This window comes from Anser cygnoides, chromosome 3, assembly GCF_040182565.1.
Source record: "Anser cygnoides isolate HZ-2024a breed goose chromosome 3, Taihu_goose_T2T_genome, whole genome shotgun sequence".
In the NCBI taxonomy this organism is placed as follows: domain Eukaryota; kingdom Metazoa; phylum Chordata; class Aves; order Anseriformes; family Anatidae; genus Anser; species Anser cygnoides.
The window spans coordinates 23,167,417-23,193,388 of NC_089875.1; the positions used below are offsets into that span (position 1 = coordinate 23,167,417).

General features: G+C 39.2%; 1 protein-coding gene across 8 annotated transcripts in view; it reads left to right on the plus strand.

Annotated features, from left to right (window-relative positions):
• MARK1 (microtubule affinity regulating kinase 1) overlaps positions 1-25,972 on the plus strand; it is a 58,553-nt gene that overhangs the window by 12,982 nt on the left and 19,599 nt on the right. For 6 of the 8 annotated variants that reach the window (XM_066993667.1, XM_066993663.1, XM_066993664.1 and 3 more), the window contains exons 2-9: positions 9,516-9,719; positions 10,395-10,448; positions 18,346-18,394; positions 19,505-19,570; positions 20,551-20,621; positions 21,662-21,718; positions 25,387-25,623; positions 25,714-25,833. In XM_066993667.1, the coding sequence (XP_066849768.1) occupies positions 9,516-9,719; positions 10,395-10,448; positions 18,346-18,394; positions 19,505-19,570; positions 20,551-20,621; positions 21,662-21,718; positions 25,387-25,623; positions 25,714-25,833 (858 nt within the window). Of the gene's footprint in view, positions 1-3,359; positions 3,484-9,515; positions 9,720-10,394; positions 10,449-18,345; positions 18,395-18,486; positions 18,931-19,504; positions 19,571-20,550; positions 20,622-21,661; positions 21,719-25,386; positions 25,624-25,713; positions 25,834-25,972 lie in introns of those variants that run through there. The other 2 variants (XM_013173994.3, XM_048057499.2) reach the window with 2 other exon arrangements.

Below are 25,972 nucleotides of genomic sequence, written 5' to 3' on the forward strand. Positions count from 1 at the left end.
ATGTTAAATAACTGAAGCCCAAAGGTTAAAAGATGTGATTGCATGAGCGTAGAAACAAGAGGCTCGGAGGAGATTGTTGTCTGAGCACTGCTCAGAGCACGCTCTTGGGCTGTAAGATATAAGCTGGTCCAAGGGGCAGGCTGTGTTTGGACAGCTTAAAGTTAAGCGTAAATCTGTGCAAGTCTGGGAAGATATTTGCTAAGCTGAAATGTGGTGTAGCATTACCCACATATAGGTAAATCGTTACTACGGTCCAACTAAGTCCATGTTTTCTGATCTGATATTTAACACTGCTATTAAAACAGACTAAATCATCTATCAGAGGAACCTCCTTTTAGAAGGCAGTTGATTTTCCTGAGCCAAAGATACATTACTCACTCTCCTCAGAAAGTCAAACTTTGTATCAGTGCTTATGAAAATAATGTGTCTGCAGAATGCTGGGTCTGGTAAAATCCTGTCTTAAACATTAAAACTACATTTCTGTGGCTGAAGGTGTCCAGGAAACACTTTGCACTTCAGTCCTCTGAGGCAAGACTTGCTACTGACATCAGAAGGCCTTGGTGCAGAGAGGTGCACCAGGAAATACTGGCAAGCCTGACGCTTAATGAAGCTAAGCTGGTAACCTCTAGCACAAAGGTCCATGAACGTGCTCTCCGGATAAGGAAGGATCCTTGCTGGTGCCCCAAAGGGCATAAAATAGGCCCTATTAGTCTGTGCGATTTTTTTCCTCTTCTAACTGTCAAAATTAACAGGCTGCCTAACTACTTTTGGATATGTTTGTATTGTATTGTTTGAAGGAAAATATTAAAATAAGTCTCTGTACCCTTTAAATTAGGTTTTCAAGCTCCTTAAAAGGAATGACAGAATGGTTTGGGTTGGAAGGGACCTTAAAGATCCCCTAATTCCAACCCCCCGCCATGGGCAGGGACACCTCCCACCAGGACAGGCTGCCCAAGGCCCCATCCAGCTTGGCCTTGAGCACCTCCAGGAATGGGGCATCCACAGCTTCTCTGGGCAACCTGTGCCAGTGCCTCACCACCCCTTTGAATATCTCAAAGGAATATTCCAACATCCTTCTCAATATTGGGGAACTTCAGTTGAAATATGGTGTAATGGAGGTTGTGGATCCCTGTGCTGCCCTCCAATTTCATTTGTGGGATGTGTGTGCATCAATCACAGAATCACAGAATTGTAGGGGTTGGAAGGGACCTCAAGAGATCATCGGGTCCAACCCCCCCACCAAAGCAGGCTCCTTATAGCAGGCTGTCCAGGTAGGCATCCAGAGGGGCCTTGAATATCTCCAGAGAAGGAGACCCCACAACCTCCCTGGGCAGCCTGTGCCAGTGCTCCCTCACCCTCACCGTGAAGAAGTTCTTTTGCACGTTGGTGTGGAACTTCCTGTGCTCAATTTTGTGGCCATTGCCCCTTGTCCCCACAAACCACTGAAAAGACATTGGCCAAATCCCTCTGTCTCCCACACTTAAGATATTTGTAAACATTAATAAGATCCCCCCTCAGTGTTCTCTTCTCAAGGCTGAACAGACCCAGGTCTCTCTCAGCCTTTCATCATAGGGGAGATGCTACAGGCCTCGTATCATCTTTGTGGCCATCCACTAAATTAGCTTATATTGCTTTCAGTTTGGATACTGTAATTGGTCATCTTGTCGCTTTTTAGCAGCGGGCTTGATTTTAGAAAGCTAATAAAACCTTGAGGTAAAATGTTCTTTTCAAAAAAAGATGGCAGCCTGTCTTGATGGATTCATCATTGGTGAATCCAGTAATGGGAATGTAAAGACTAAGGCCTACTGTCCAGCTTGCTAAAGGAATAACTTTTATGAAGTAGAAAAGTGGTGTGATAGGTTTTCTTTTCCTGTTCCTGCCCTGACAGTGTGATTCCATGAGAGGTCAAAATGGAGCTGGCGTGGTCCCGGCCACCTGGGCTGGGCGTTCCCCTGATGATGGTGGCGCTGCCGAGGGATTTCTGTGCTCAGGGGCTGGAGGTCACCCCACGTGAGCCTCCTGTGGCACAGATGTGTCTTAAGTATCCAATAGACGAGAAAAAAAAATCACATTTTGTAAACTTGGAGAGAAAGAGGTGGGATTTGGAGCCTGGCGCTAGTTAGCTGTGCGGATGTTCTTCTGCCTTCTGTAGAAGAAACCTCAGGTGGCCCAGAAGGCTGTTGTTTGATCGTGATTGAAGGAGATGCTTAACTCTATCAACTGGTCGCTCTTTTGTGAGTAAACCTTGCATCTTGCTGTTCTTCTCATCATTTGGAGGCAAGCCTCAGGTTTCCAGACTGTCGTCTGCAGGCTGCAGAAACAGCCCTTTCCCCTCAGTTTTGAAGTTGGATATTCAAGCTTTTTCCATTTCTTGTACTATTGCAAACACTTTGAGAAGCTCCATGTGCTTGACACAATCCTGAACTGTAAGTTGTTTCATGTTTCTTTTCGCCTGCCTTTCATCAGGCCAGCTGAAAAATGACCTGCCCGTGTCCTTTATAAGCGCAATAAAAGCTCCTGCCGGTTTCCTTTGCCAGAAGTTTCTCTTTCTGGGTGTGTTCTTGTTTGGTTGGTTCAAATTAACTATTGGCATTAGCTTTTCATTCCTTTTTTTCCTACTGAATGTTTTTGAGCTACCTGTGAGTGCCATGGCACTGAGCAGTAGTGCCCTGTACCTGAGGATGTCTCTGGGTGCTGGCAGGGTGCTCTCTGGGAGCTGCGAGGGCTCGTCTGGAGCTCAGCACTGGCAGGCTTGAAGATCTCGTAAGGTAGGTCAAAAAACACTGGCAAAGCTAAACTGATCACCTCCTGAGGAAAGAGCTATAGCTTGCGGGAGGCACTGAATGTTTTAAATGTGTCTAGTAGGCTGCAGCAGTAATAACCTTTCTTTTTCCTTCCTTCCCCCTTCCACTTCTGATACACACTTTCTGTCAAAAACACGGAAGTCATGTTAGGTTTCATGTGTGAGGTACATTAACCATTTTATTTTTGATTTAAAAAAAAAAAGATGAACAGGTTTACTCTTTTGCTTGGTAAGGCTTGATTGCAGTGTCTAGGACTACACTGAATGATAAATAACTAGAAGCTATTAGGTGTAAGATTTTAAGAAAAGTAGATTTTCCTCCCCTTGGCTACACCTGTGGTTTACTGCAGCAGCTTTTAGCAGGCTTGTCTTGATTTTCTTTGTGTTTAAGGTGGTGGGCTCTCAGTTGATTTGTTGTAGCAATTAATGGAGGTGATAACGGGCTGACTGTCCTAAATTAGCCTTGGAAAACATTGTTTGTGTTTGAGATGAGTCAGGAATGAAAGTGCCAGGTTGAAGTAACTGTGCCAATTCTGAGTGAAATAAAACAAATGCAGGAAGGTGCTGCTCTTCTGCACCTGCACGCCAGGCTGGGGGGAGGCTTCCTGAAGGGGGAACGATAAGCTGAGGAAATGTGTTAGCTGATTTCGGGTTATGAGACCTGCTTTGCTGCCACGAAGGTATTTGTTTTTCTGAAATGTTTTGACTGGCTTCTTTCCTCAGAGGGGGATGAGTGTATTTTTTTTTTTTTTAAAAACCTTTGAATAGAAAGTATCTGTGATTGCATTTGATAATGAAGTCCACTCTTCCATGTAACACTGTTGTGTTTAGAAAAAAAGGGAGAAAGCCTGCTATAACATGGACAGGATTTGTTAGTGTCGCTATATAAAATTACACGTGTTCTTCAGAGCTCTGTGCGCGTTAGAACCGTGTTGGGTAGCTGTGCATGACATTGTGCTTGTAGAGCAGCTCTGCGCTCTGTCTGAGGCTGCTTGAAGCGCAGACCTGTAAACATTGCATCCTGTGACTAGAAAAACAGTTCAGTCTCAAAGCTGGCAAACTTATTTCTGTCTCATGAAGCTATCTTGAGCATTTAAGACTAAAAAAACTGCTGTGGGACTTAAAAACCTTCATAATGCTCATAGTGTAAGATACACTCCGTGTTCAACATAAGCTTACCTGTCACCAGCACGCGTGAATGCTTCCAGAAAGCAATCCTTATTTTGCGTGGACATTAATATATTGTACTTTATCTTGCAACAGAGATAAGTTTTAATATTTTCTTTGAAGCTGTGTTTCTGAAATTGAGAAAGTTACAGTTAGGGAGAAGACGAAAGATACAAAAAAGAGTGAGAGAGTTATTCTCTTTAGTATCTTACTTGATACTGTATAGTGAGCTCCATGCATCTAGTCTGGACTTTCAAATATATGTATATATATAAATGCATTTCAGAGTCACAGCATCAGTTAATAAATTGTTTGCATATGCTTGACTTAGACGAGCTTTATTCAAACTTGTTTCTTATTGCTGATAGCTGCGAGCTCTTTTAAAAGTTCATGCCTGGAATTCCTCCGTGTTATGTAAATCAGATATAAACAGAAAGATGCACATGCATGTGTTTGATTATTTTCTTTGTGCACTGCTGGAAAGCCTGTGTGAGCAGGGGGTTTTGTCTGATCCCCTTCTGTCTCTGCCGTCCATTGGTCTTGGTATCCAGTTAAAAACCTGTGTATTCCATTTCCCTCACTAAGTTTTTGTTTGTTTTGAGCCCAGTCCTGCATGTTGTCCTGTTTCAGTGGAATAGGTTGATTGCTTCATTTCTTTTAGTAACAAAGTTTCTATACTGCATTCACAGTCTAGTTTAATTGCTGGTAAGAAATGATGAAGAGAATCGTGTGCATACACACACATTCTGTCTTTCTAATTGCTCCATCCAAAGTACTTTCTTATGTGTCACATATGAAAAGTTAGGGAGATAGTGCTCCAATAATCTTTTGATTGAGATCGGAGGTGCTTTACTAATTGTAGTGTGACATGATGGGTGTGTGTGGCAAAAGTAAGCTGTGATTTTGTGCAGACGTGATGTTTACCTGGGAGAAAAGTGAATCCCCTTCTGGCAGTAGGTGGTGGATGCAATGCTGTCATCTCATGAGGCTCTGAGTGGTACCACGCTTCATGCCTGCAAACCCTGCAGCTCTGTGTGCTGTTGATGTATGATGCTGAAGAAGCTGATCCAAACGGCTGTGCTAGTTTCTGTATTGAGGCCTACCAAGACTTCACAAAACTTGGACTCCTCTAGTTTGGGTTTGTTTCTTCAGCAGAAGGAAAAAGGCAGTTTGTGAGAAGCTCTTCACTACTGGAGGAATAGCAACAGACAGCAAGCAGTTAAATATGAAAAGAACTGGGCATTCAGGACGTGACTTCTAAGCTTTCTCCCCTTTTTCTCCCTGCCTCGGTATTGTGAATTAAAGCTGTTACTAATCAGACCTGTATAGAAGGTCTTCTAAACCATTTAGGCTCCTCTATCTGGGCTAGTTATTTTGATTACCTTGCAAAATACGACAGCAGTTACAAATGCTCATGTGTATGACACATGCTTGAAAATGTTTGGGGTTATGAATATTAAAAATTGTCTGAAAGGAACTTGAATTCAGAGCAGGAGATAATACTGAGTGAGGAAATGTGATGCTGTGCCCTATCCAGCAATATGTGTACTTTCTTTGATTCTGGGGGTTGACTGTACTGAGGATTTGACTCGCTGTAATGCAAGAAGGGGGAATTCAGGACTAAGAAGTTTGCTTAATCAAATGAGGTGTGATGGTAGGCACCTTGATACGTTACTGTGTAACTCAGAAGGATTATCAAGCCTTCCATGTTTGCTTGAAAGAGAGTGTGGTTTGGTGGCCAGAGTAGTTCTGGGGACTTCTCAAGACTAAGCTGTAAGAATGGGTAATATAGCTGATGATATTTATGTTTATATTTGAAGATTAATTCAAGCATGTAATTAGTGAGAATACCACCCCAGCGGCTAGCGAAGAGGCTAAAAGATGCTGAGTGAGTAAAGCAGAGGAGCACCCGCTTGGCAGCCACTTCATGGTGTTAGCTCTTCAGTGCTGTCTCGGGTGTGGTGTTGCTGAGCATGGCACTGTCTCGCCTTTGCAAAGCTGCGTTGGGTAGAGAAGGGGAACGACAGCTTTGGTTCTTGGCAGCGGGGCGTGGGGAGCAAGGGGTGCGACTCGTGCAGTTTGAGTAAGATTGGCTTGCTGCAGTAATCCTAATGTAACTTGTCAGAAACAAACCTAGCTAGCAGTAGTAAGAGTTAATCAGCTCTCTTCAGTAATAATGATCTAAAATTGAATGCCAGAATTACTACTTTCTGTTTATATTTCTGAAAAGGTTGTTTTTAAATATTTGACTAATGCCAAATACCTAAATGGCTGCTTTAATGTACTGTTTCAGCTCTTGACATTTAGTATTGCCACACCTTTTTGTTTAAAATTGTTTTATGAAACATCTAATTTTGTGTTGATTTTTAGACATTTTACTGAACACTGACATAAACAGAATATACAGGGAGCCTTGTTTGTGACATACTGGGAAACAGTGCATTACTAGTACATGATACACGTCAAGACAAATTACAAGATATCTCCAGAAATGTGAGAATCCCTAATTAAAGCCCTGTGCAGGAAGTGCAGATTATTAGCTAGAACTGTTATTAGGTGGCAGGGATCTTAAAGGGGAGTGGTGGTGTGGTGGATTTTTTTTTTTTTTTTACAGCCTGTTTGTTTCCACCATCCTAAAATTCTCAGAATTTAGCGGTTGTCCTTCTGAAATAGCATTTTAAAATAGCCTCATAGCAGCTGATGCATAATGAATGAATGTGTAATGGACCAGCAAAGGCTTAAAACGACATAGTCTCCCTTTCTGGACAGCGTGGATGTTGCGTGGATGTTGCACGCTGCCCTGGAATTCAGTTTTTGCATCAGCTGGGAGTAATCTCTGAGATACTGTTATGTGACCTAAGTTGATTTTTGCAATATCTCAACCTTGCCATGCTTTTATCTCATTTAATGCTGATCTATAGAAGCTGTTGAGTTTGATGTTTAAATTCCTTTCTGTTTTCCTTCACTAGCAAGCTATGTGCAAAAGAGAGGCTCCTTTCAGAACTTAAAAAAAAAAAAAAAAAAAAAATCGAAATTGATTCAGTGCTCTTCAAATTCAGAGGTTATAGCTATGTGACTCTCAAACGAAGACAGTTGACCTGTTTTATGCTTGTTTTCTGCCTTCCGTAAGCATAGCTGTGGAGAAGGCCCTGTGTAAGAGGGAATACTCAAACTGTAAGGAGGGGTATACTTTTTCTGCCACGAAAAGCCCAACATCCAGAGTCGTCATGGCCATGAACCAGGGGTAGTTTTTTCCTTCTTCAGACAGGTTCTGTTGTGTTGTCGTTATGATTAAATAACTGATTTCGATGTTAAATCTGCGTTGAAATGATCTCTGTGGGGAAGCTGTCTTTTTCTTGGCCAGTGGCGTTGGTTTTCCTTGCCTGTCCAGCTGCTCAGCTAAAAGATCCTTTCCAGTGCCTAGTGGAAGTAGGCTAACCCTGTGAAACTGGCGATTGATACTAAGGGTAAATGCTTTTGGTAGGCATTATATTTCATGTTGGGGAGGTCTAATCGTGTGCAGAAATAGGCTCGGAGACTTCTTAAAACTTGCTTGTCTAACGTAGTACAGGAGCTCTGGATGGGCTTCTAGGTACAGCTCTAATATTCATGGTCAGCGTCGTACAAATACTATTAATAAAATATAAATTACCTTGCAGGGTGTTTTCTTAGGCAAGATTTTCATTTGGTCTCTGTTTTTATCACGTGTAGGACTGGTGTCCTACCTTGAAGGAATGTTTCAAAGCCTCTTAGCCTGGAGCTGTCCTTCTGATCCTCTGAGTCCACAGAAAGTATTTTAATTACGCGCTTCTAAGGGATAAATACTACCGGCAGCGTGGTGCTTCATGGCTGAATGTGTTCATCCGATACACAGAGCCTAAACACGCCTGACTTCCTTGGTTCTGTAACAACTTGGAAAATGCTTTAGCTCTATATTAAGCAGTGGGGGAAAAGCAGTGTTTTGCAGAGACGCTCGGATAATGAAAAGAGAACCAGAAAACTATATTTAGGAGCGCTGTCCTGGCCATGGTGAATAATTACTGCTGATGGAGGTGATGTAAGCAGAGCTGTGCTGCCTTTGGGAGGAACGTTTGGGCTGTGCTGTGCTCCTTGTTCGTGCCGGTTTCGTTGCAGCTGTTTGCTGGTTTTCCCAGTCCTCGTGGTGCCTGCACACCGAAATAACTCCTCGCAGCTCAACGGGGCTGCGTGGAAGCCGGGGTGTTTACAGGAGGGGGCTGCCATCGGTCTGCGGTAACGGCATGCTAAAGTTGGAAGCACTGCTTCAAATTCTGTCTTGTACGAGGAAATACTGACTTGCATGAGGATCGGCTGGTGGGGAGAAACAGTAAACCTAAGTGCTGCCTGCTGGCTCTGTGCTCAGCTGAAGGGGAAAGGTCTGGGAACCTTTGGGCTGTGTCTGGCTCAGTGCTCCGCTCAGAGGAACTGAGACACCCCTTCTTGATCGAAGCAGGGAATAAAGAGAAAATACTAATGTATCTGGAGTTGTGCTGTGCTTTATGCTTACTGAAAACTTGAGTCTTGGGAGAAGGAAGCATGCCTTTCTGTTACAAATCTACACGTTATTCTGGGAAGACGCTGTTTCTACCTGCAGTACTTGCCATCCTTAAAATCTGTATCTTAAAAGATTGGAGGCTAAATTTCATGTGTTAAAAAGTTTGTACCCGTTTGCTGCCGATACTGTAATGCACCTGAAATACAGAAACCTTTAACCCCACTTTGACACCTTCTGTTCTTTTGCTATCTACTCGGAAGGTTTCCAAGACTCGCCTGTATCTTGCCCTATGTACTTGGAAGTTGAGGAGTACAGAAGCAGTGCAAACTTAGGTTACTAACATTTAGCGTTGGGTGCTGTATTGTATGAAATCTTGTTTTAAAAATAACATCCTTTTAGTTCTTCAGACTTTTGAGGTTTAAAGTATATTTATGAGCTTTATGGAGGCTTGTTTTGATAATTTGTGACTTTTTAACTAAATACGTACTGTTAATGACTTGACTAAGAAATCCTACGACTTACAGAAAGATGCAAACAGGTTTTGGGAGCAAAGCTTGCTTGAAAAATGCATATTTTCTCATACTGTTACTTGAGATGAAGGAAGTTGGGGAAAAAAATGAGTGAAATCTTGTTTCCAGGCATGCCAAAATACAATGTTTTTGGTATTATGTATTTATAAAAGATTAAATTTGGTTATGATTGTACAAATATATCTGCAACAGTAGTGTGTAGTTTGGCATAATTTCATATTAGAAAAAAAATCTGTAATGGCTTAATGATTAGCGCGTAGATGTCTGCAGTCTTACTTCTGGAGCTAGTAAAATCTTTCTGCAGACCTTTTTCTTGAGACATGCATCAAACTCCGTGTAAAGGCAGCATGCTCCGCTTAGACTACAATCTAAAATCATCAGTTATACTTGTGAAAAGTAAATAAATTACTCCTCTCCACGCTTCCTTTGATTTTAGTCTATTCAGCTGCAACAGTCTAAAATCCAAGTAAGTTAATTACTAAATATTTTATTTGCCTTACAGCATACCTCTGTGGATGGATACACTGAACCACATGTCCAGCCTATCAAGTCAAGTAGCAGACAGAACATCCCCCGATGTAGAAACTCAATTACATCTACCAATGAAGAGCATCCTCACATTGGAAACTATCGCTTACTGAAAACAATAGGAAAAGGAAATTTTGCCAAAGTGAAACTGGCAAGGCATGTTCTTACTGGAAGAGAGGTAAGCCTTTGCAAATACTAAGATAATAAAAAGGCTGACATAATATTTTATATTCTCTTTGGTTATCTTTATAACAAGTATCTCTGCGCTTGTTTTACCTTTCTCTTCTGAATATGAAAAGCCCAATTTCTGTCATCACAAAGGAAGACGCAGAAAGGCTGTTGCAGGCTGTATGAAAAATTATCCGATATGCCTAAACTTTTTCTCCTAACCATGCTCCTCTTTTGAAAATGTAAATTCTTGGAGAAGAGATGAGAAAAAGGTTGCCAATCAGAGAGGGTATTTTAGGTCTGGGAGGAGGTCCATTTCATATCTCTATTTCCAAAGCCAAACTTAGAGAAATTGATAGAGTACCTCCTGGTGCTTGGGAGGGGGGGGGGTGGTTTTCCAGTGGACAAGGTAACATTGTTCTGTCCAAACACTGACAGAAGTGTAAAACGATTCCTTTGTGATACCATCCAGTGGCAAAGTCCTGAACTCCTGCTGGTAGATCCTGATAGGTGAGAAATTTTGCTTGCTGAAATGCGTAAAAGCAGACATACACTTACATGTGTCTTACAGGCACTTAAGACATATGTGTCTTAGGCACATATATGGCTTTGCTCATAGATTGTTGTTCAGATATTCTTTCTGAGATTAGTAATCCATGATTGCTGTTTTGTTTTTTTCCTCAAGGTTGCTGTGAAAATAATAGATAAAACCCAGCTAAACCCTACTAGTCTGCAAAAGGTAAGCAAACCATAATGTTTGAAACTCTGTAAACGGTTGAACTGTGATCTTTTATTTCCTTTGCAAAAATATTTGGTCCCTTTATCTTGCTAAACAAACATCTCTGTGTATCTGTGACCTTGGGGGACAGTGGTATCCTACTGTCTTCGCTATAATGTGCGTGTGTGATTTGTTTGCTGGCAGTTACTCTATATGGTTCTTAACTAAGCACTGCTTCTTTGCTCTTCCTTCTTCCTCCAGCTTTAGTTTTTGCTGACAATAAAGTTCATGTCTAATTATATACACAAATAACTTGTCTACATACTAAATCAAAATGAAATGCTATAAAGGACAGTGTTTTTCTTGGATTTTTCTTTAATGTAGTAATTGGTTTTTGTGGAGCTGTAAGAGTGCCAATTTCTGCAGCTTTAATGTTTTTTTTACCTTTGTCTTTGTTCTTTCAACTTTAATAAAATATTTGTTAACTTAATGGACCTTAGACAATTACTTTCTGTGTATAGAATTGAAGAAATGGCTGAAGGTAATCAGAGCATTCTGATTGGGTTTGTTGCACTGTCAGTACCTGTAGATTGAAATTCAGAATCCCTTTATAGCCGTTGTGATGCTGTGATAAGTGTTTTACCAAAAACCTGGATTGTAATTTTGTTTGTTTGTTTGTATGATTTAACCATGCATATGTTTGGTTGTTGGCTGAAGCACGGAAACCTTGTATTGTCCTGCTGGAGGTTACTTGTTTACAAACAAAAATATACCTTTTTCTTTTTTTAAATACTTGACTCCTGTTTGTAGCTGTAGAATAAAAGAACAGTAAGCCTGAGCTTCTCTCTTATCTCTGGCTGCTGTTACATTTATTTTATTGTGTAGTTTTGGTTATGGGGAGTTATGAACAGCTTTGTTTTATCTTCCTTTTACTTTAATTTCTTTTAGCTCTTTAATTTGTTTACTTTAATTTCTCTTCCGTGGTATTTTTGTTTGCATGTGGGTTCTTGAGGATTTTTTTTTTAATTCAACCTGTTGTTCAGGGTCCATGCAAAAGCTTTGCTGTCCTTGAGTCCTGTCCTGTATTAAGCAAATCTCTTTGCTACTAACGAGCTAGTGGAGAGGGACCCGCTGAGGCTGTACTTGACAGAGCATATTGGGGAAATCCTGTGCTGCTTGTGTAGCTTGTTTCCTACATAGCCTGGAATTTATGCTGGGAGAGTTAGATGAGCTTGTCTCATTGTCCAGCAGTAAGAGGGTGAAAGACATACTTTCCCAGTGTATTTTAATTGAGTTGCCTTTTAGGGTTGGGTGGTTCATCAGCATGCTTTGAATTACTAATTCTGCTACTGTTTTGACATGTCATCTGTGTGTATATATGAAAAGTATAAGTTCTGTTCTATGAAGTCTCCAAGTTTCACAGTCCTTATATAAGGTTCAGGACAAAAATAAAAATATAAAAGCTTGTTTCTTTGTGCATTATATAGTGTCAGTGTAATGGGAATTTTCAGAATTTTATCATTGGGGTTGTAGTGTGCATAAGTACTTTAAGCAGTCAGTTTTTCTTCAAGATATGTTAGAAATGGGGAATGGTGATGAGTACTATAGTTTTAATAGGAACAGGCACTTTTCTAATGGATGTTTATAGAGGAATGCTGAAGTTACTAAGCAGGGTACAGAAATACCACTCCTGAGTTTTTACTCACCTAAGGTAGCGGTTGAGACTACCATCTCTAGAACCTAAAAGCTGATGAACTGTATGCAGGTCAGCAAAACTGGTAGGCCTTCAATAACTTGCTGACATGCATTATTAATCAGACATGACAAATACGTGGTGATGTGTGGTTTTGTGAATGACCCCTGTGCCTTTCTATTTCCATTCACTGCAGTATAAGGGATACAGAGGGCAAGTAGGTTTTGCTTTAATAGTTGCTATTGACCTAGTTGGATAAAAGGAGTTGAAGCATCAGTTTCACATGTCCTGTTCTGTTATAAACAGGAATATTTGAGCATACAACCTCAGTTGCTGCAAGTGTCTTACAAGCTGGGTCTGTAGTTAGTCATGGATATGAAAGCAGAGAAAGTTTACGTTGTCCTTAGCCACTTTCTGATGTTATTTATGCTATATAGTATAGACAGGCTACTTTGCAGGCATAGTAGCTACTTGAACTTAAAACATCAGGTGTTAGCAGATGACAGAAGAAAGCTGTGAATCTTTCATTTGGCATCACTGGACATACAATGTGAAAATTTGTCTTAAACTATAATATAGTTCCATCTTCAGGACCTCTCCCTCATTAAATAGATAAACAATGTTGAATTACGGGCACTGTCTTTTATTTTGTTTTCTAGTTGTGTGGTTCCCATCTTACTCCATGAGCACCTGGTTAAGAGACAGAACTGTTTTTTTTTTTTTTGGTAGACTTTTGTCCTGATAGTAGTGTATTGTACTGACAGAGCTTTTTCCACTGTCACGATGGTAATTTTTTCCCAAATATAAGAAATAACTCTTCTACTTTCTGCATGTCTACTACATAAAGGTGTCTTCTTGTATTGACTTCACTGATGATGTTTCTCATTGTTTCAGCATTGTGCTGCTCTTATGCAAAAGCACTGATGAAACAGAAGATGCTCTTTTTCCTAATAGGTTTGATTACTGAGTGACATTTCCAGGTTTTCCCTTTTCAGGGTGGTCGGCGGGGCTTTTTTTTACTCACCAAGCATATCTTAGGCCTAGAACTTAGGTTGTGTTATTATTAAAACTAGAACAAAAGTGGTAGCAGTGGAACAATTTCAATGTTTTACCTATTCAAAGCTCTGCGTTGTGTTGGTTGTTTTTTTTTTTGCGTTTGCAACATCCCTTCTCAGTAGTTAATTAGGGACTAGATTGACTCAATTAAGATTTTTAGTGTTTTTTTAGTGACTTACGGTAATAAATCTTAAATGTAGATGTCAACCTTACAGCAAGCAGATGTGGTAGCAATAGCATGACAGAAGATCTTTTGTATTTTCTGCAGCCTGTGCCCTGAAAAATGAAACTGCAAAAGCAGGAGTCAAATTTTCAGGCCTTCTGCCTTTTCCACAGGTACCGGTACTACAAATTGAGTTTGATGTTGGCTGTCCTCTTCTATAAGTAAAGCCATTGAGGCTATAACTCGTTTGCAACAAGGAGACACTTGTTTGAGAGCTTTTTTAATGGTAACACTCTAAGACTGAAGAGCAGTCTTATACATGCGTGGCAAGCAGGGGAAAGGGAAGTCAGAAAGCACTCTCACCTTTTGAGACAGCAGTATGCTGGTGCTCAAGAAAATCTGGTTATGCTTGAATTCTGAAACAGCTTTTTTCTTTTTTTTTTTTAACAGTAAAATAGATCATTATATAATCCTGTAACTCAGTTTATAAGTGAAAGGAGAGCCAATTCCATTATTTTGTCCAAATTTCTGTAAAATTAACAAATGTAGCTTTGTAGAAAATAATTGTGGTCTGTTTTTTTAATACATCTCTTCCTTTGCATATACAAGAATGCTAGGTATTAACTGAGGGGTGTGGTGGCTGTTGTTCAAAGATGTATCTGTTTGTAAATACATCATTATTGACGTAAGTAATGCTAATGACCAACATACTTCTGCAAGGGGAAGGTGAGAAAAATACAAGATTATACTCCATGGAGCATTAATTTGGGATAAGAGTTGCAATATAAATTAATTTACCCTAATACCTGTAGACTGTTTACAGTCTTATTCAAGTGTTATCTGTTGTTCAAAGGTTTTCTAGGTTGTTTACTTCTTGGGAGAGAAAGCTGGAGGGTGGAGGAGTACGTGTTGGCATTTCCTTAGTTTGTATAAATGTTCATTTATACTGGACCACATCGAATCCTGAATATACACCAGGAATGTAGAGAACAGGGTTGTTTGTGTTTTTTTGCATGATTTCCATCACACTCCCCTCTGCTTTTTTGAATATCTGTATTCAAATAAGGTTTCCTACTCTTCCTTCCAACTTCTTGAGACACCTTCCCATGTCCACTTGGGTCGTATGGGCCAGGAGCTACGCAAGCTGTAGCGTGGCTGTTTGTTGTCCTTTGTGTAGTACTCTTCCCTTATTTCAGTTGTTTGTCCTGGTTGGAAGGTATCTGGCAGGCCAAGCAGCTTTAACAAAGCCGTGTGGCTTAGTTATCTGTCAGTATTGCAGAATACATGCATTACCTGTGCTGAATTTACAAGATGCCTATACCTCAGTTACTTCAGATGAAGGTCTGAAAATGTCAATTTCTTCAGCAAGAACTGCACCAGGTAAACAACTGCTGGACATTTGTCAAGAAGCCAGTGTTAACAACTGCAAAACACAAGCTCTGAAGAGAAATGCAGATCTTCCCATGTAGAAGGCAATCTTAGGTTCTGTGGTTTCAGTAGTGGACAGTCGTTTAGGTGGGGAGTCTTATGAGAAGTACAGCCACCAAGGTGTTTTTCATCTTTTCTCAGAACAAGGAATTTAGTTATTAGATACCTGCAGATAGGTTCCAAGATTAGAATTGCGTATTTCAAATAATATATGTTTTTAATTTTATCAGTGATGTAACTCATGTTTCCTATCAATTCTCATAAAGAAATGTAAAGCATTTCTAGCTTCACTCTATAGGACTCTGCCTGTAATACTACAAATGACTTACATTCTAGTGAAACTGTCCTAGTTCACAAGATTTCTTTTCCTTTTGACTACTCAGTAGCTGCCAATTTGACTCATATTATTTTTTTTTTTTCTAACTAGTTATATTATTTTCTTAACTAAGTTTTTCACAGTATAACTGTGACCAGAAAGAATTAATGGATGCAGGTAGCTAGAGCCATGCACAGAAGATGATGTCAAGTTGTTGGTCAGAGAGATAAGCAGTGGTTTTGTTTCAACAGCAGGTCAACCTTTCCCAGTTTTTTTTTTCAGCCATAAAAAAAGTGTTTTTGAGGTAGCTTTATCAATATCAGCAGCAAAGTGAGGCAGAAGAACATCAGAAACTGTTACCCACAAGTTTGAAAACTTGTCCTTTTCTGTTGTGTGCAGGCAGGCCCTAATTTTGGCCAGGTCAGCGTGGTGCAATGGGGAATATGATTATAGGGAAAAGTCATGAAAATATTTGAAAATAAATAGTTTAACAAAAGGGAAGTTAGTTGCATGTGCACCAAGAGGATTAGTATGCAAGTACCATATTGGGAAAATGTCTGTGTAGCTGCAGTGGGCTGTATACAAAAGCAGGACAGAATTTCCTGAGCCTAAGAAAATGTCAGTAACTGAGACACCATCATTTCCCATGGGACATGGAAATCTCATGGTCAATAGATTACCCTTTTTCAATTCTTACTCTGCTGATTTCTCACTTTACCTGCTTTCATACATTTGTAGGGTAGCAGACGTTATCTCAACTGTAAAATAAAATATCCAGTTTCTATTCAGCTTGTGCTTGGCCTAATTTGTGTGAATGAGTATCATCCAAGATAATTTCTGCTGTTTCGATCTCATCTAGTTATTGCTCTAAGTATGCACACACATCTCAACCAGCAGGAGAAATGCTTTTGAGTCACAAAAACAACAACAACAAACCCACCCAGAACTGCCCTCCCTGCCAAAACCTGCCTCAGAGACATTCTCCAAGAAGGCAATACCCAAATTCACCTTATGAGTTCATTCAGTTCATTTAGAATTTGCCTTAGAACAGCTCATTGCTTTTAAAAGGATTGAAACTATACTATGTGTTGTTGATGACTACCAGGCCTGTGTACCAGCTTTGATATGAGAACATACACGTTAGTTTTCTGAAAAATGTCTGTTCCACAGGAGATCTCATGCAAGAAGTTGGGGGTGGTGGTGGTGGTGAATCTGTTGGCGTTTGTATGGAATAAACCTAGGCCCATACTTGGGGTCTTGGTGACGTCTTCTAATCAGAACCTGAGCAAGTCATTGTTTCATATAACAGAGTTTATGCATCAAGCTACTGGTCAGTAATGTTCTGTATTGAGGAAAACAGACTTTTATGTCCATTTCCTTTCTGGATTAAAAAATTACATGCGTAGAATGAAAGCTGCTGTCACTATGAAATTGATTTGAATCTTAAACCAATTAGTAAACTTTTAAATCTGGTGAAAGTATTGAATAGAATAATTCCATGGAAAATTGTGTTTCTTAATGGTGTTTTTTATAGATTTGAAATTATTTATGGAAATTTAATATTTTAATCCTACTTATGAAGACGTGTTCATTGCTATAACTTTGATACCAACTGTAGCACTGTTAAGTTGTGAAATACTTTTCCAGTCTTCTGGCAGGAATTGTAATTTTGCATATATCTGCTTAGTATTTCTTCTGAAGCTGTCGTGTTGTGCAGTCCATTGGTTTAGATTTGTTAGCTTCTGATGAATTCATTTACCTGAGGAACCTTTTCATTTTTTGTGCAACAAATTCAAGTACTTAGAAAAACAAACAAACAAAAATGCTTAAAGAGCAGCCTGATGTGATGCTTTTTAACCAGCTTTGTGAACAAACAAGAATATTTGCCGAGGTTCATTCTAGCGCATTGCATTACATTTTGAACACGAGTGAACTGCATCATCTTGCTCGTGTTGTCCCAGAGGAATGCCTTTGTAGGCATTACAGTATACAAACTAAAGTGCTACTCTTTCAGGAGGGGTTCGGTCTCCAGCTTGCATCATTGTGCCCTTTTGCAAAGGTAGCATCTGAATCAACGAAACTAATCTTGAAACAGAGAGGTGTCCTCTGAGACGTCAGACGAGCATAACAGCCACAGCACGCTTCTCTGTCGAGCCAAGTTTCTGTGTAAGAAGGACTGTAGTGCTAATATGTTTGCAAAATAGCTAAATGTTATGCTGAAGACAGTGAGCTTTTGTCCCTGCATTTCAGCATCCTACTGGGATTAGAGAGTGTGCAGCATAGTGAATAACTTGGACACTGGGGATATGCTGAAGTTCGCTGAAGTAAAACAGTGCAGAGTTGCCAGTGTTTACAGCTTCAAGTACAGGGTAGCAGAACTATCTTGTTGCTTTCGGGTTGCTTCTGTCTGTCTTCCCTTTGAGCCCCTCGGTTAGTCTTGCTTCGCTTCTTCTTTAATTGGTAAAACCAAACTCAAAAATGCTAAAAATGCAAGAGCAGAAACCTCTTAATGCTCTATCTTCTTTCTGGTCTTAAATGTATATATTTAGGGCTATAAATTTTTTCCGGTTGTTTTTAATTATGTGACTCAGGATCATCAAGCAGACTTCCAATAAAAAACCTTCCAGCCTTGGCAGGAAAGAGAGGGGACATTGTTGTCTGTGACCCAGTGTAGGGTCGGGCACTTGTGAGGAAAGGAAATTTGGTCACCTCACCTCTGGAGCGTAAGGACTGGGATGTCAGGGTTCCTGGTCTATAATTCTGTTGTAACATTGGTGTGTGAGACTTTGTAGTAGTAGTAGTAGTACACCTTGTGCGTGCACCCACACTTATGTATGTACTCAGAGTAGTTAACTGAGCTTGCCAGGAACCAAAATAACTGATTTTGCACCGATTGGTTTTGGTCAATGGAAACTCTAAAAATTGTTACTCCAGACAGGGCTATAAAATTTATCTGTGTCTGTGTAAAGCTTAAAAATTAGTGTGGCTTTGGTATAGATTTGGTAGTAATTTACGGTCCTAGCTATTACTGGTTGTTATATAATTTACAATATGTGGATTTCATTTTCTGGACTTCAGTGCATTATATTTATGTACCCATAGAAATAGAACATTTTATGCTAATGTTAATCCCTATGGTTTATGCTGTTTCTATTTAACATATGGAACATATGGTTTATGCTGTTCCTTATAAAATTGCTTATCTTGAGTAACTTTTCCCTAATAAACTCACTTTAAGAATGTTGTCTTGCTTCCTTAACAGTTGTTTCGAGAAGTACGAATAATGAAGATACTGAATCATCCCAATATTGGTAGGAGTCCTGCATTTCTGCAAACTTTTTTATTCTTATGCTGTTTATACTTTACTCTTTTGGCTTTATTTTGAGTATACTTCACAGCTATGCTTTTTTTTTTTACCCTTAAAGTTTTTTGAGATAATAGGACAGTAAGTGTTCGTTGCCTTACCTACCTCATTGCCCCTGCTTGAAATAAGAGTTTTGGTGTGAGGAGATAAATTGTTCAGTCAAGGAAGACAGCATCACTGAGCACTCTGGTCCACTGAGGGCCCAAATTTTCCGCTCTTTACACTGAAATCACGAGTTCCCTAGGTGAAACAAGCAAGACTCCACTATTTCAGCCTAGGAAAGACTCCTACCGCCTGATATTTCCAGAAAATTAGAATTGCCAAGTATGTAATTTTCCCTTTCTGCTTTAGTTCTTTCACCTGCCCCACAGCCTCAGGGCCTTACTTTGTGATGACAATTCTTCTGGCTGAGGAGGGCTGGACAGTCTTGTTCCAGAGACACTTAATGCTCCTGAATCGGCCAGAGGGCTTGTTGCATACAAGGTATGGACAAGGCATACAAGTTCCTACATGCTAGGCACTCCCCTTTCATCCCTTGAATCGTTTGTTGCTTTTCCAGCATTCTCAGCTTCTGCTGGTTTTTGTGTTTTCGTGGGGGGTGGTGATGAGGTTGTGTTTGTTTTAAAAGAGTGGTTACTGGCTGGCATCTGAGGAGAGTCTGTCAGACTCCTAACAGTTCTGGTACCTATTCAGCTTTTAGTTGGTCAGCATCTCAAGTTTCTAACTGGGAGCAGTTTACTAGTGGAACAGGGAAGGCTTGTATGATCTTGCAGAAGTCTGTCAAATTAAGCACTAATTCCAGCATGAACTTGTTTGTATAGTGTGCATAAACTTCTGAGGAAATTGTAAATTAATATGCTTTATTATCAACCCTGAAATTAATTTTGCTTTTTTTCCCCTCAAAAGAATGCTAACCTAAAGGATATAAAGTTTTCTTACAGTGCAGTGTTCTCACTGACAATAAATTATACTCACTTCATGAATAAGGCTTTTTTTTTTGTTTGCATTGTGCATTTGCTCCCTGCTGCAATCTCTCTCTCATTCATTTTTCTTGCAGTAAAATTATTTGAAGTTATTGAAACAGAAAAGACATTGTATTTGGTAATGGAATATGCCAGTGGGGGTAAGTGGATTCTTAATTCTGCTTTAAGGATAAACTGAAATACAGAAAGCCATGCCGGTTGCATGCCTAGGAACAATTTAAGGATTTTATGATTAATGGGCTATTCCAGTTTGCCCTTCACAACGATCCTAGCAGACCTCCCAGGGCAAAATCTTTTTTGCTTGCATAATGTTCTGTAAAGTAGCCTGTTAGTTTCATGCTGAAGGGTAGTTACTGATCTGAGGTTTACTGCAGAAAACTTGGTGCCTATTCTGGGTGAAAACTTGACTTGGTACTTATCTGCTATATTTAGGCAAGCACTAGTCCTCATTTTACCTTGAAAATGCATGCTGAAGCTCTTGGAGAGGCAGGTCCAGGGGATGGAAATAAGGAACAAGAGAAAAGGATCATAAAGAGCATGATGGACAGTGGGTGCATGCTTGGGAAGCTGCTTATCATCTGAATGGGAATTGTTTGAATGGGCAGAGGGAGTCTAGCACAAGGCTAGCGACCTTAGGAAAGTCTGTTGGTCACATAGTGCAAAGATGGGGATCTGAAAGGAATTTGAGCAGCTTTGTTAGAAAGAGAACAATGAGGAAGAAAAAAGGAAGTAATACATACACTGTTAAGTGAGATGGCTAGAGATAAGTGAAACGAATCTGGTGTATAAGAAGTGGTTTGTTTCCTAGCCTATTTTATATCTGACAAATATTTTTCATGATCACTTTTTTTCAGTTTTGCAGTGTTTTTGAAATAAATTCATTTGAAAAGTTGAGGAAGTCTTAGTATGAAAGTTTCAATTTTTGTGTTTCTTGATTTATACATGTCTGAAAAAAGGCAAATAAATGCAAGCAGTAAAAAGGATTTTTTTCCTGGCTGCTTCCATTTCTCTCCTCTCTGGAAAAGGGGAGGGTTTGTTTTCAAGCATTGCTTGATTGTGCTTGACAGTCAAAAATAAAACCTGGGCGCTAGAACTGATGTTTTATCCTTCCCATGTTTAGGAGAAGTGTTTGACTACTTAGTTGCACATGGAAGAATGAAAGAGAAAGAGGCTCGTGCAAAATTCAGGCAGGTATGAAATTAACATTCACTCTTTCTTTTGTTTCTATTTATGGTATTTTTAGATAGACTTGAGTGTTTGCATACTTCTTTTGCTTAAAAAGAAGTTCATTGTTGTGGTAATGTTTATTAAAGCTGGAGTGGAAAAAATCCCTGAAGAGAAAAAATATCTGCTTCCTACGTAGTATCTAAAAATAGTGATAGACTGCTTTACATTCTTTTTAGTGGATGTTCCTAGGAGCCACATTTTTTTTTTTATTGTGACTCACTTGAGGCTTTAATTCTTTTCTGAATATTTTAGTATTTAACAAACATTTTATCTAGAGGCGTTGATATTATTGCGTGTATATTGCTGTATTATGTCACATTGTTTTGTATGACGGATATTTCATAACAGGTTTTTAGGTCCTTACTTCCAAACATTCTCATCCTAATCTTTTTCTTGGACTGTTTTTAGTGTTTAAAACACTTTCTGTGAAAAGCTTTAAGAAAGAAATAAACAAAATTTAGTATTTTTCAGAATTAAGGTGTATGGTTTACATGTAAAGAACCTGCTTTTAACTTGCTGTTTCATACTTGTTTATATTTATATATATGTGTGTATATATATATATATATATGCAAAAGATATGTATGAAAATGTGTAACAAACTATTCTGCTAACAATTTAATGCACAGGTATGCTGCTAATATTTTGGAGTATAAAATATAAGGTGGAATATACAGCTGTTGTTTTTTTTGAAAAAAAGAATTTTGATTTCCCTTTATAGCTATTGATATGGGGTGATCATTGTTTAAAATAGATGTTTCCCTTGTTACCTTGAGGAGTATATATAGAACTTTTTAATAACAAAATGAGCTGCTCTTAGGGATTTTCCAGTCTTAATATTTGAACTGTAAAGAAACTTACACGAATATTTACTAAAATGAAAGCTGTATGTATTAACTTTATTATGTTTTGCTGAATCGTATCAGGAGCTAAAATTACTTGCTGATACCTGAAAACTTATGCTGAGGTTGAGCTAATATATTTCACTGATCATCTTGTTTCAGATTGTATCTGCTGTGCAGTACTGTCACCAGAAATGCATAGTTCATCGTGATCTTAAGGTAGGCTGTTATTCATTCTTCATTTTACTGATTGACAGTGTAGACTTAATTTCATCCTATATACTTCTCCTTGCCATAGACTCTGAACATGTGAATGTTCTATCGCTTGTTTGTTTTATTCCTGATTTTGTAAAGCACAAATGTAATGTAGCTTGCCTGCTGAAACAGGCAATACAAGAATAGAACATGTGTTACTTTCATCCCAGTTTTGGCTCTAGGAGAAAAACGTGTTCTCTGAAGTATTATATCTGTACGCCAGCAGGTATCTACACATTGAAGCTGCAGAATTTCAATGACAGCAGTCAACACCACTTAATTAAAATATTTTCAATTAAAAAATATATCGCAAGATATGTAGAACATACATTTCTTAGTGATTAATAAGAACTATATTAGGCTTTTAATTGATGTGAACTTCTGGTTTGTACTTTATTGTTTAATTCAGGCCAAAAAATAAATTGAAGGTAAACCAAAATTACTGCTACTGCATGTGCAACCTAAGCCTTTAGTCTGAAGTTGTCTTCATGCCAAACCTAGGTACTATAGGACTTGGACACAAGATCTTCACCCATTTAAAAGTTTGCTTGTACTCTTGCTTTAATGTCTCTATGTTTAAAAAGAAAACACTGGTATACACTAGTATAGGTTGTGGGGTTTTTTTTGTTAGTATATCTAAATAGTTGTGAAAAGCTGAGCTTGAGTTATTCCTAAGTTTTTATTTCCCCAGTATATTTTCTCTAACTTCCTTACAGTACACTGCAGTATGCTTTCAACCTCTTTCTTACAAATCTCTTGTTGAGCTGTCTTCTCCTGCATGTGCATATGGTGCTGGCTAATGCATCCCTTTCTGCTGAGTCCTCCTTTCCCGGGACTGTTATTATGCGGTGTTGGAGGTACTATTGAATGGCCAGTGCTCTTGAGTGAGAATGGAAGGAAAGGGACGGATCTTATTAAAAGTTTTTTTTTTAATTAATTAATTAAAAAGAAACAAACAAAAAACCACAAACTACTCTTCTTGCATGGGGGTTTGGCGTCTGCGAATGTTTTGTCAAGCTCTCTGGAGCTTGCTCCCACCACTGCTTTTGGGCTTTCTAGAAGACTGCACCTCGAGATGTGTTGGCTGAGCTGAAGAAGCCCCTTTCATTGGCGATCTCTTACTACTTGTGACTGAGGGTGGGAAGGAGGAGCCGGCCATCTCCTCACCCTTATGTGGCACTTGCTTGTTCTGCCCAGCTATGTAACTAACTCTTGCTGTATTTATTTAGCATCCTGCATCTTTCTTTTTCTCATAGAGCCCGTTACAGCCTCCATCCTTCATTCATTTCTTAGTTGCACAGCATGCATACACTTCTCTGCATAGCTCACAAGAGTATAGAAAACTGCTCTGCAGTATTCACATGATATCCCTTTTACTATCTGTCCTAAGTGCTCTGCTGCTGTCTCCTTCCTTGTTGCAGAACAGGCAGGCAGGCTCCAAAATAATTTCTTTGTTTGCTTTTCACTCTCCACTTTCTCTTGGATGGAGTTATGCTAGACTCATTTGAAAAGTTCAGCACTAGGTGTGATTAAGAGCTAGTCAGCCTAGCCAATGGAAAATACATTACCCAGAGTAAAAGGACTAAACGTATGGTTTTGAGGATGTGCTCTCACTTCCTCTCTCCTTTCCAAACATTGTGTGTCATCTCTGTCTCACTTAAAACTCTTTGCATGGAGCTGGAGAGAAGGAAGAAGCAACTTTAAAGTTACTTGCATTCACATCTGCTTCTGTTGCTTTTCTCCAAGTTACAGGCGTGGCTGACCAATTTACTTCATTAGCACCATCAAGACTGAGGTCTAGCACCATACTGGAGATTTGATAAGCTTTTTTTGGTTAGAGAAAGGGTAAACTCTAAGAAATGTAAGCTACTTCAGACTAAAGTAGGAAGAAGCATAAGAAAATCTGCAATTTTGTCCAGCCTATTCCGGCAGAAGAGGAGTGCAAGGCCCCTTGCTACTTAACCTGTCTCCCTTCAATTTGTTTCTGTGACCCTGAACAGCTTGCGGAGAAAGTGCTATAACTGAACCCAGCTTTGCTCATACTGTGATGGACAAAGCTTATTGTGCCCTTTCAGTGTTAACGCTTTTGCTCTGAACATGTAACCAACAAGAGCATAGTCTTGTTATTTGGCATATTAATAAGGGTTCTTTTTGGTTGCTTGTTTTTGATGTTTTTGTTTAAGAAAGAAACCTAAAAGTGCAGGGTATTTGAGTAACAGAGTACTGTTGAACTAGGAGGGCTATTGTAATCGCAGAGCAGCTGCACTGACAGTAATGTTTTCACCACAAGGAAAATGAAGTCTTTGTGCAGTAATGTAGAAGGCTGTCAAATCTGGAAAATAGCTTTGTGGGTCTGTCTGCAGGCATATCAGCTGGAACCAGCTGAGATTACAGGTCATGAATTGGGAAAATAAAATATTTTTCAGGAAAGTTGGTTGGAATTTAGCCTTTTACAGGAATAAAATATAACCTGTTATGTTTCCCATCTATTGGCTTGATATGCTGGTAGTTGATTGTCTCCTTTTCTTTTTACTTTTAGCAAAGTAAGCAACAAATTGTCTGCTGCTTCGGTGATCCTAAACTAAGATATTTGCGGATTTTGTTTTTTTGTCTTTGTTTTGTTTGTTTGTTTTTCCCTTCTCTGAGTAGAAGGAAAGAACAGTTTTCCATCTGTTTCAAAGAGGGCTCAACTCTGAACACAGTAACCAATGAGAGACTTCTGTGTTTGCTATAAAGCTGATGTTTGGCAAGTAAGGGAATCCTGTACTTTGGCTAATGTCTGTCCTCCTGTTGAAAGAGAAGGATTCTTGCACTTCTCAGTTACTGAGAAGTAATTGTGCTGTTGATACGTACATCTGGAGCCTGGACGCGTCAGGAGCCTGGATACAGTTAGATGAATAAACATTATCCAGTTCTGCTGTGCACATTGCATTCTTGTATCTTAAGAAATGCACTTTATTCTTTTCCAGTAACGTATTATTATTTCTCTAACCACACTCTTTTTATCTTCTGATGTTAAGTATAAGATGCGGTTCACTGATTGTCCAGGTTCTTGAGTGATTGCATAGATGTATATGTGATGCATTCCATGCACGTGGTGGTTGCTGAACAGCCATTAATATTATGAGATGTATAATACATGCATTTTTCATATGCAACGTAATAGAGTATAAAATACCTTGGTGATGTTATTGCTGAAGCAAACACTAGCAATAAAGGAGGGAGAATTTTTTTGGCACGGGATGCTAAGTTAGGGCATGTGGTGTGAAGTGTTTCATCTTGCAAGCAGAAGAGATCTGCTTTTAAAGTCTTAAATGCCTATTATCATCTATCCCACCAAAATGGAAGATATCTGGGATTCAGTATATGCTCCTTGGTGTCAGAAGTTGGCTTTCAAAAGCTGAAACTGCTGTTCTGAGATGTCTATATGCTTCAGTCTTAAGCTGAACAGTTCTATTTTCCTGGGTAAATATAGCCAATTTTCAGTCTTAGCCATGTATTAAGGAGGATTAGTTCCTTTCTTTCATTTTCTGTATCTTTCTTGCAGAAACGCTTTTGCATTTATTGATTAAATGATACACTGTAGCGTATTGATCATATACCTAGCTTGTCCTTTTTCATTTTCCTCTTAGGCAGAAAACCTTCTACTTGATGCAGATATGAACATTAAGATTGCAGACTTTGGCTTTAGTAATGAATTTACAGTTGGTAATAAACTGGACACATTTTGTGGAAGCCCGCCTTATGCTGCTCCTGAACTTTTCCAAGGAAAGAAATACGATGGTCCTGAAGTGGACGTGTGGAGCCTTGGGGTGATTTTGTACACACTAGTAAGCGGATCATTGCCATTTGATGGTCAGAATCTAAAGGTAGGGTTACAATGTGAAATCTTGACTTTTATTGTCTTTAAAATCTTCAATATCATTTGTAGGTTCATCTTTTAAAACTTTATTTTAAAGGAATTGAGGGAGCGAGTACTGAGGGGGAAGTACCGTATTCCGTTCTATATGTCCACAGACTGTGAAAATCTACTTAAGAAGCTACTAGTACTGAATCCAATAAAACGAGGCAGCTTGGAAGTAAGTAATTTCATCTTTAAGAAAAAAAGTTTTTGAGATTTAATAATGAGCAAAATGCAGTAATTGCTTAACATTTCTATATTTACTCATGATCGGTATTTCCTGTTTTAAGGGCTGAAAGTTTTATTTGTATTAACAA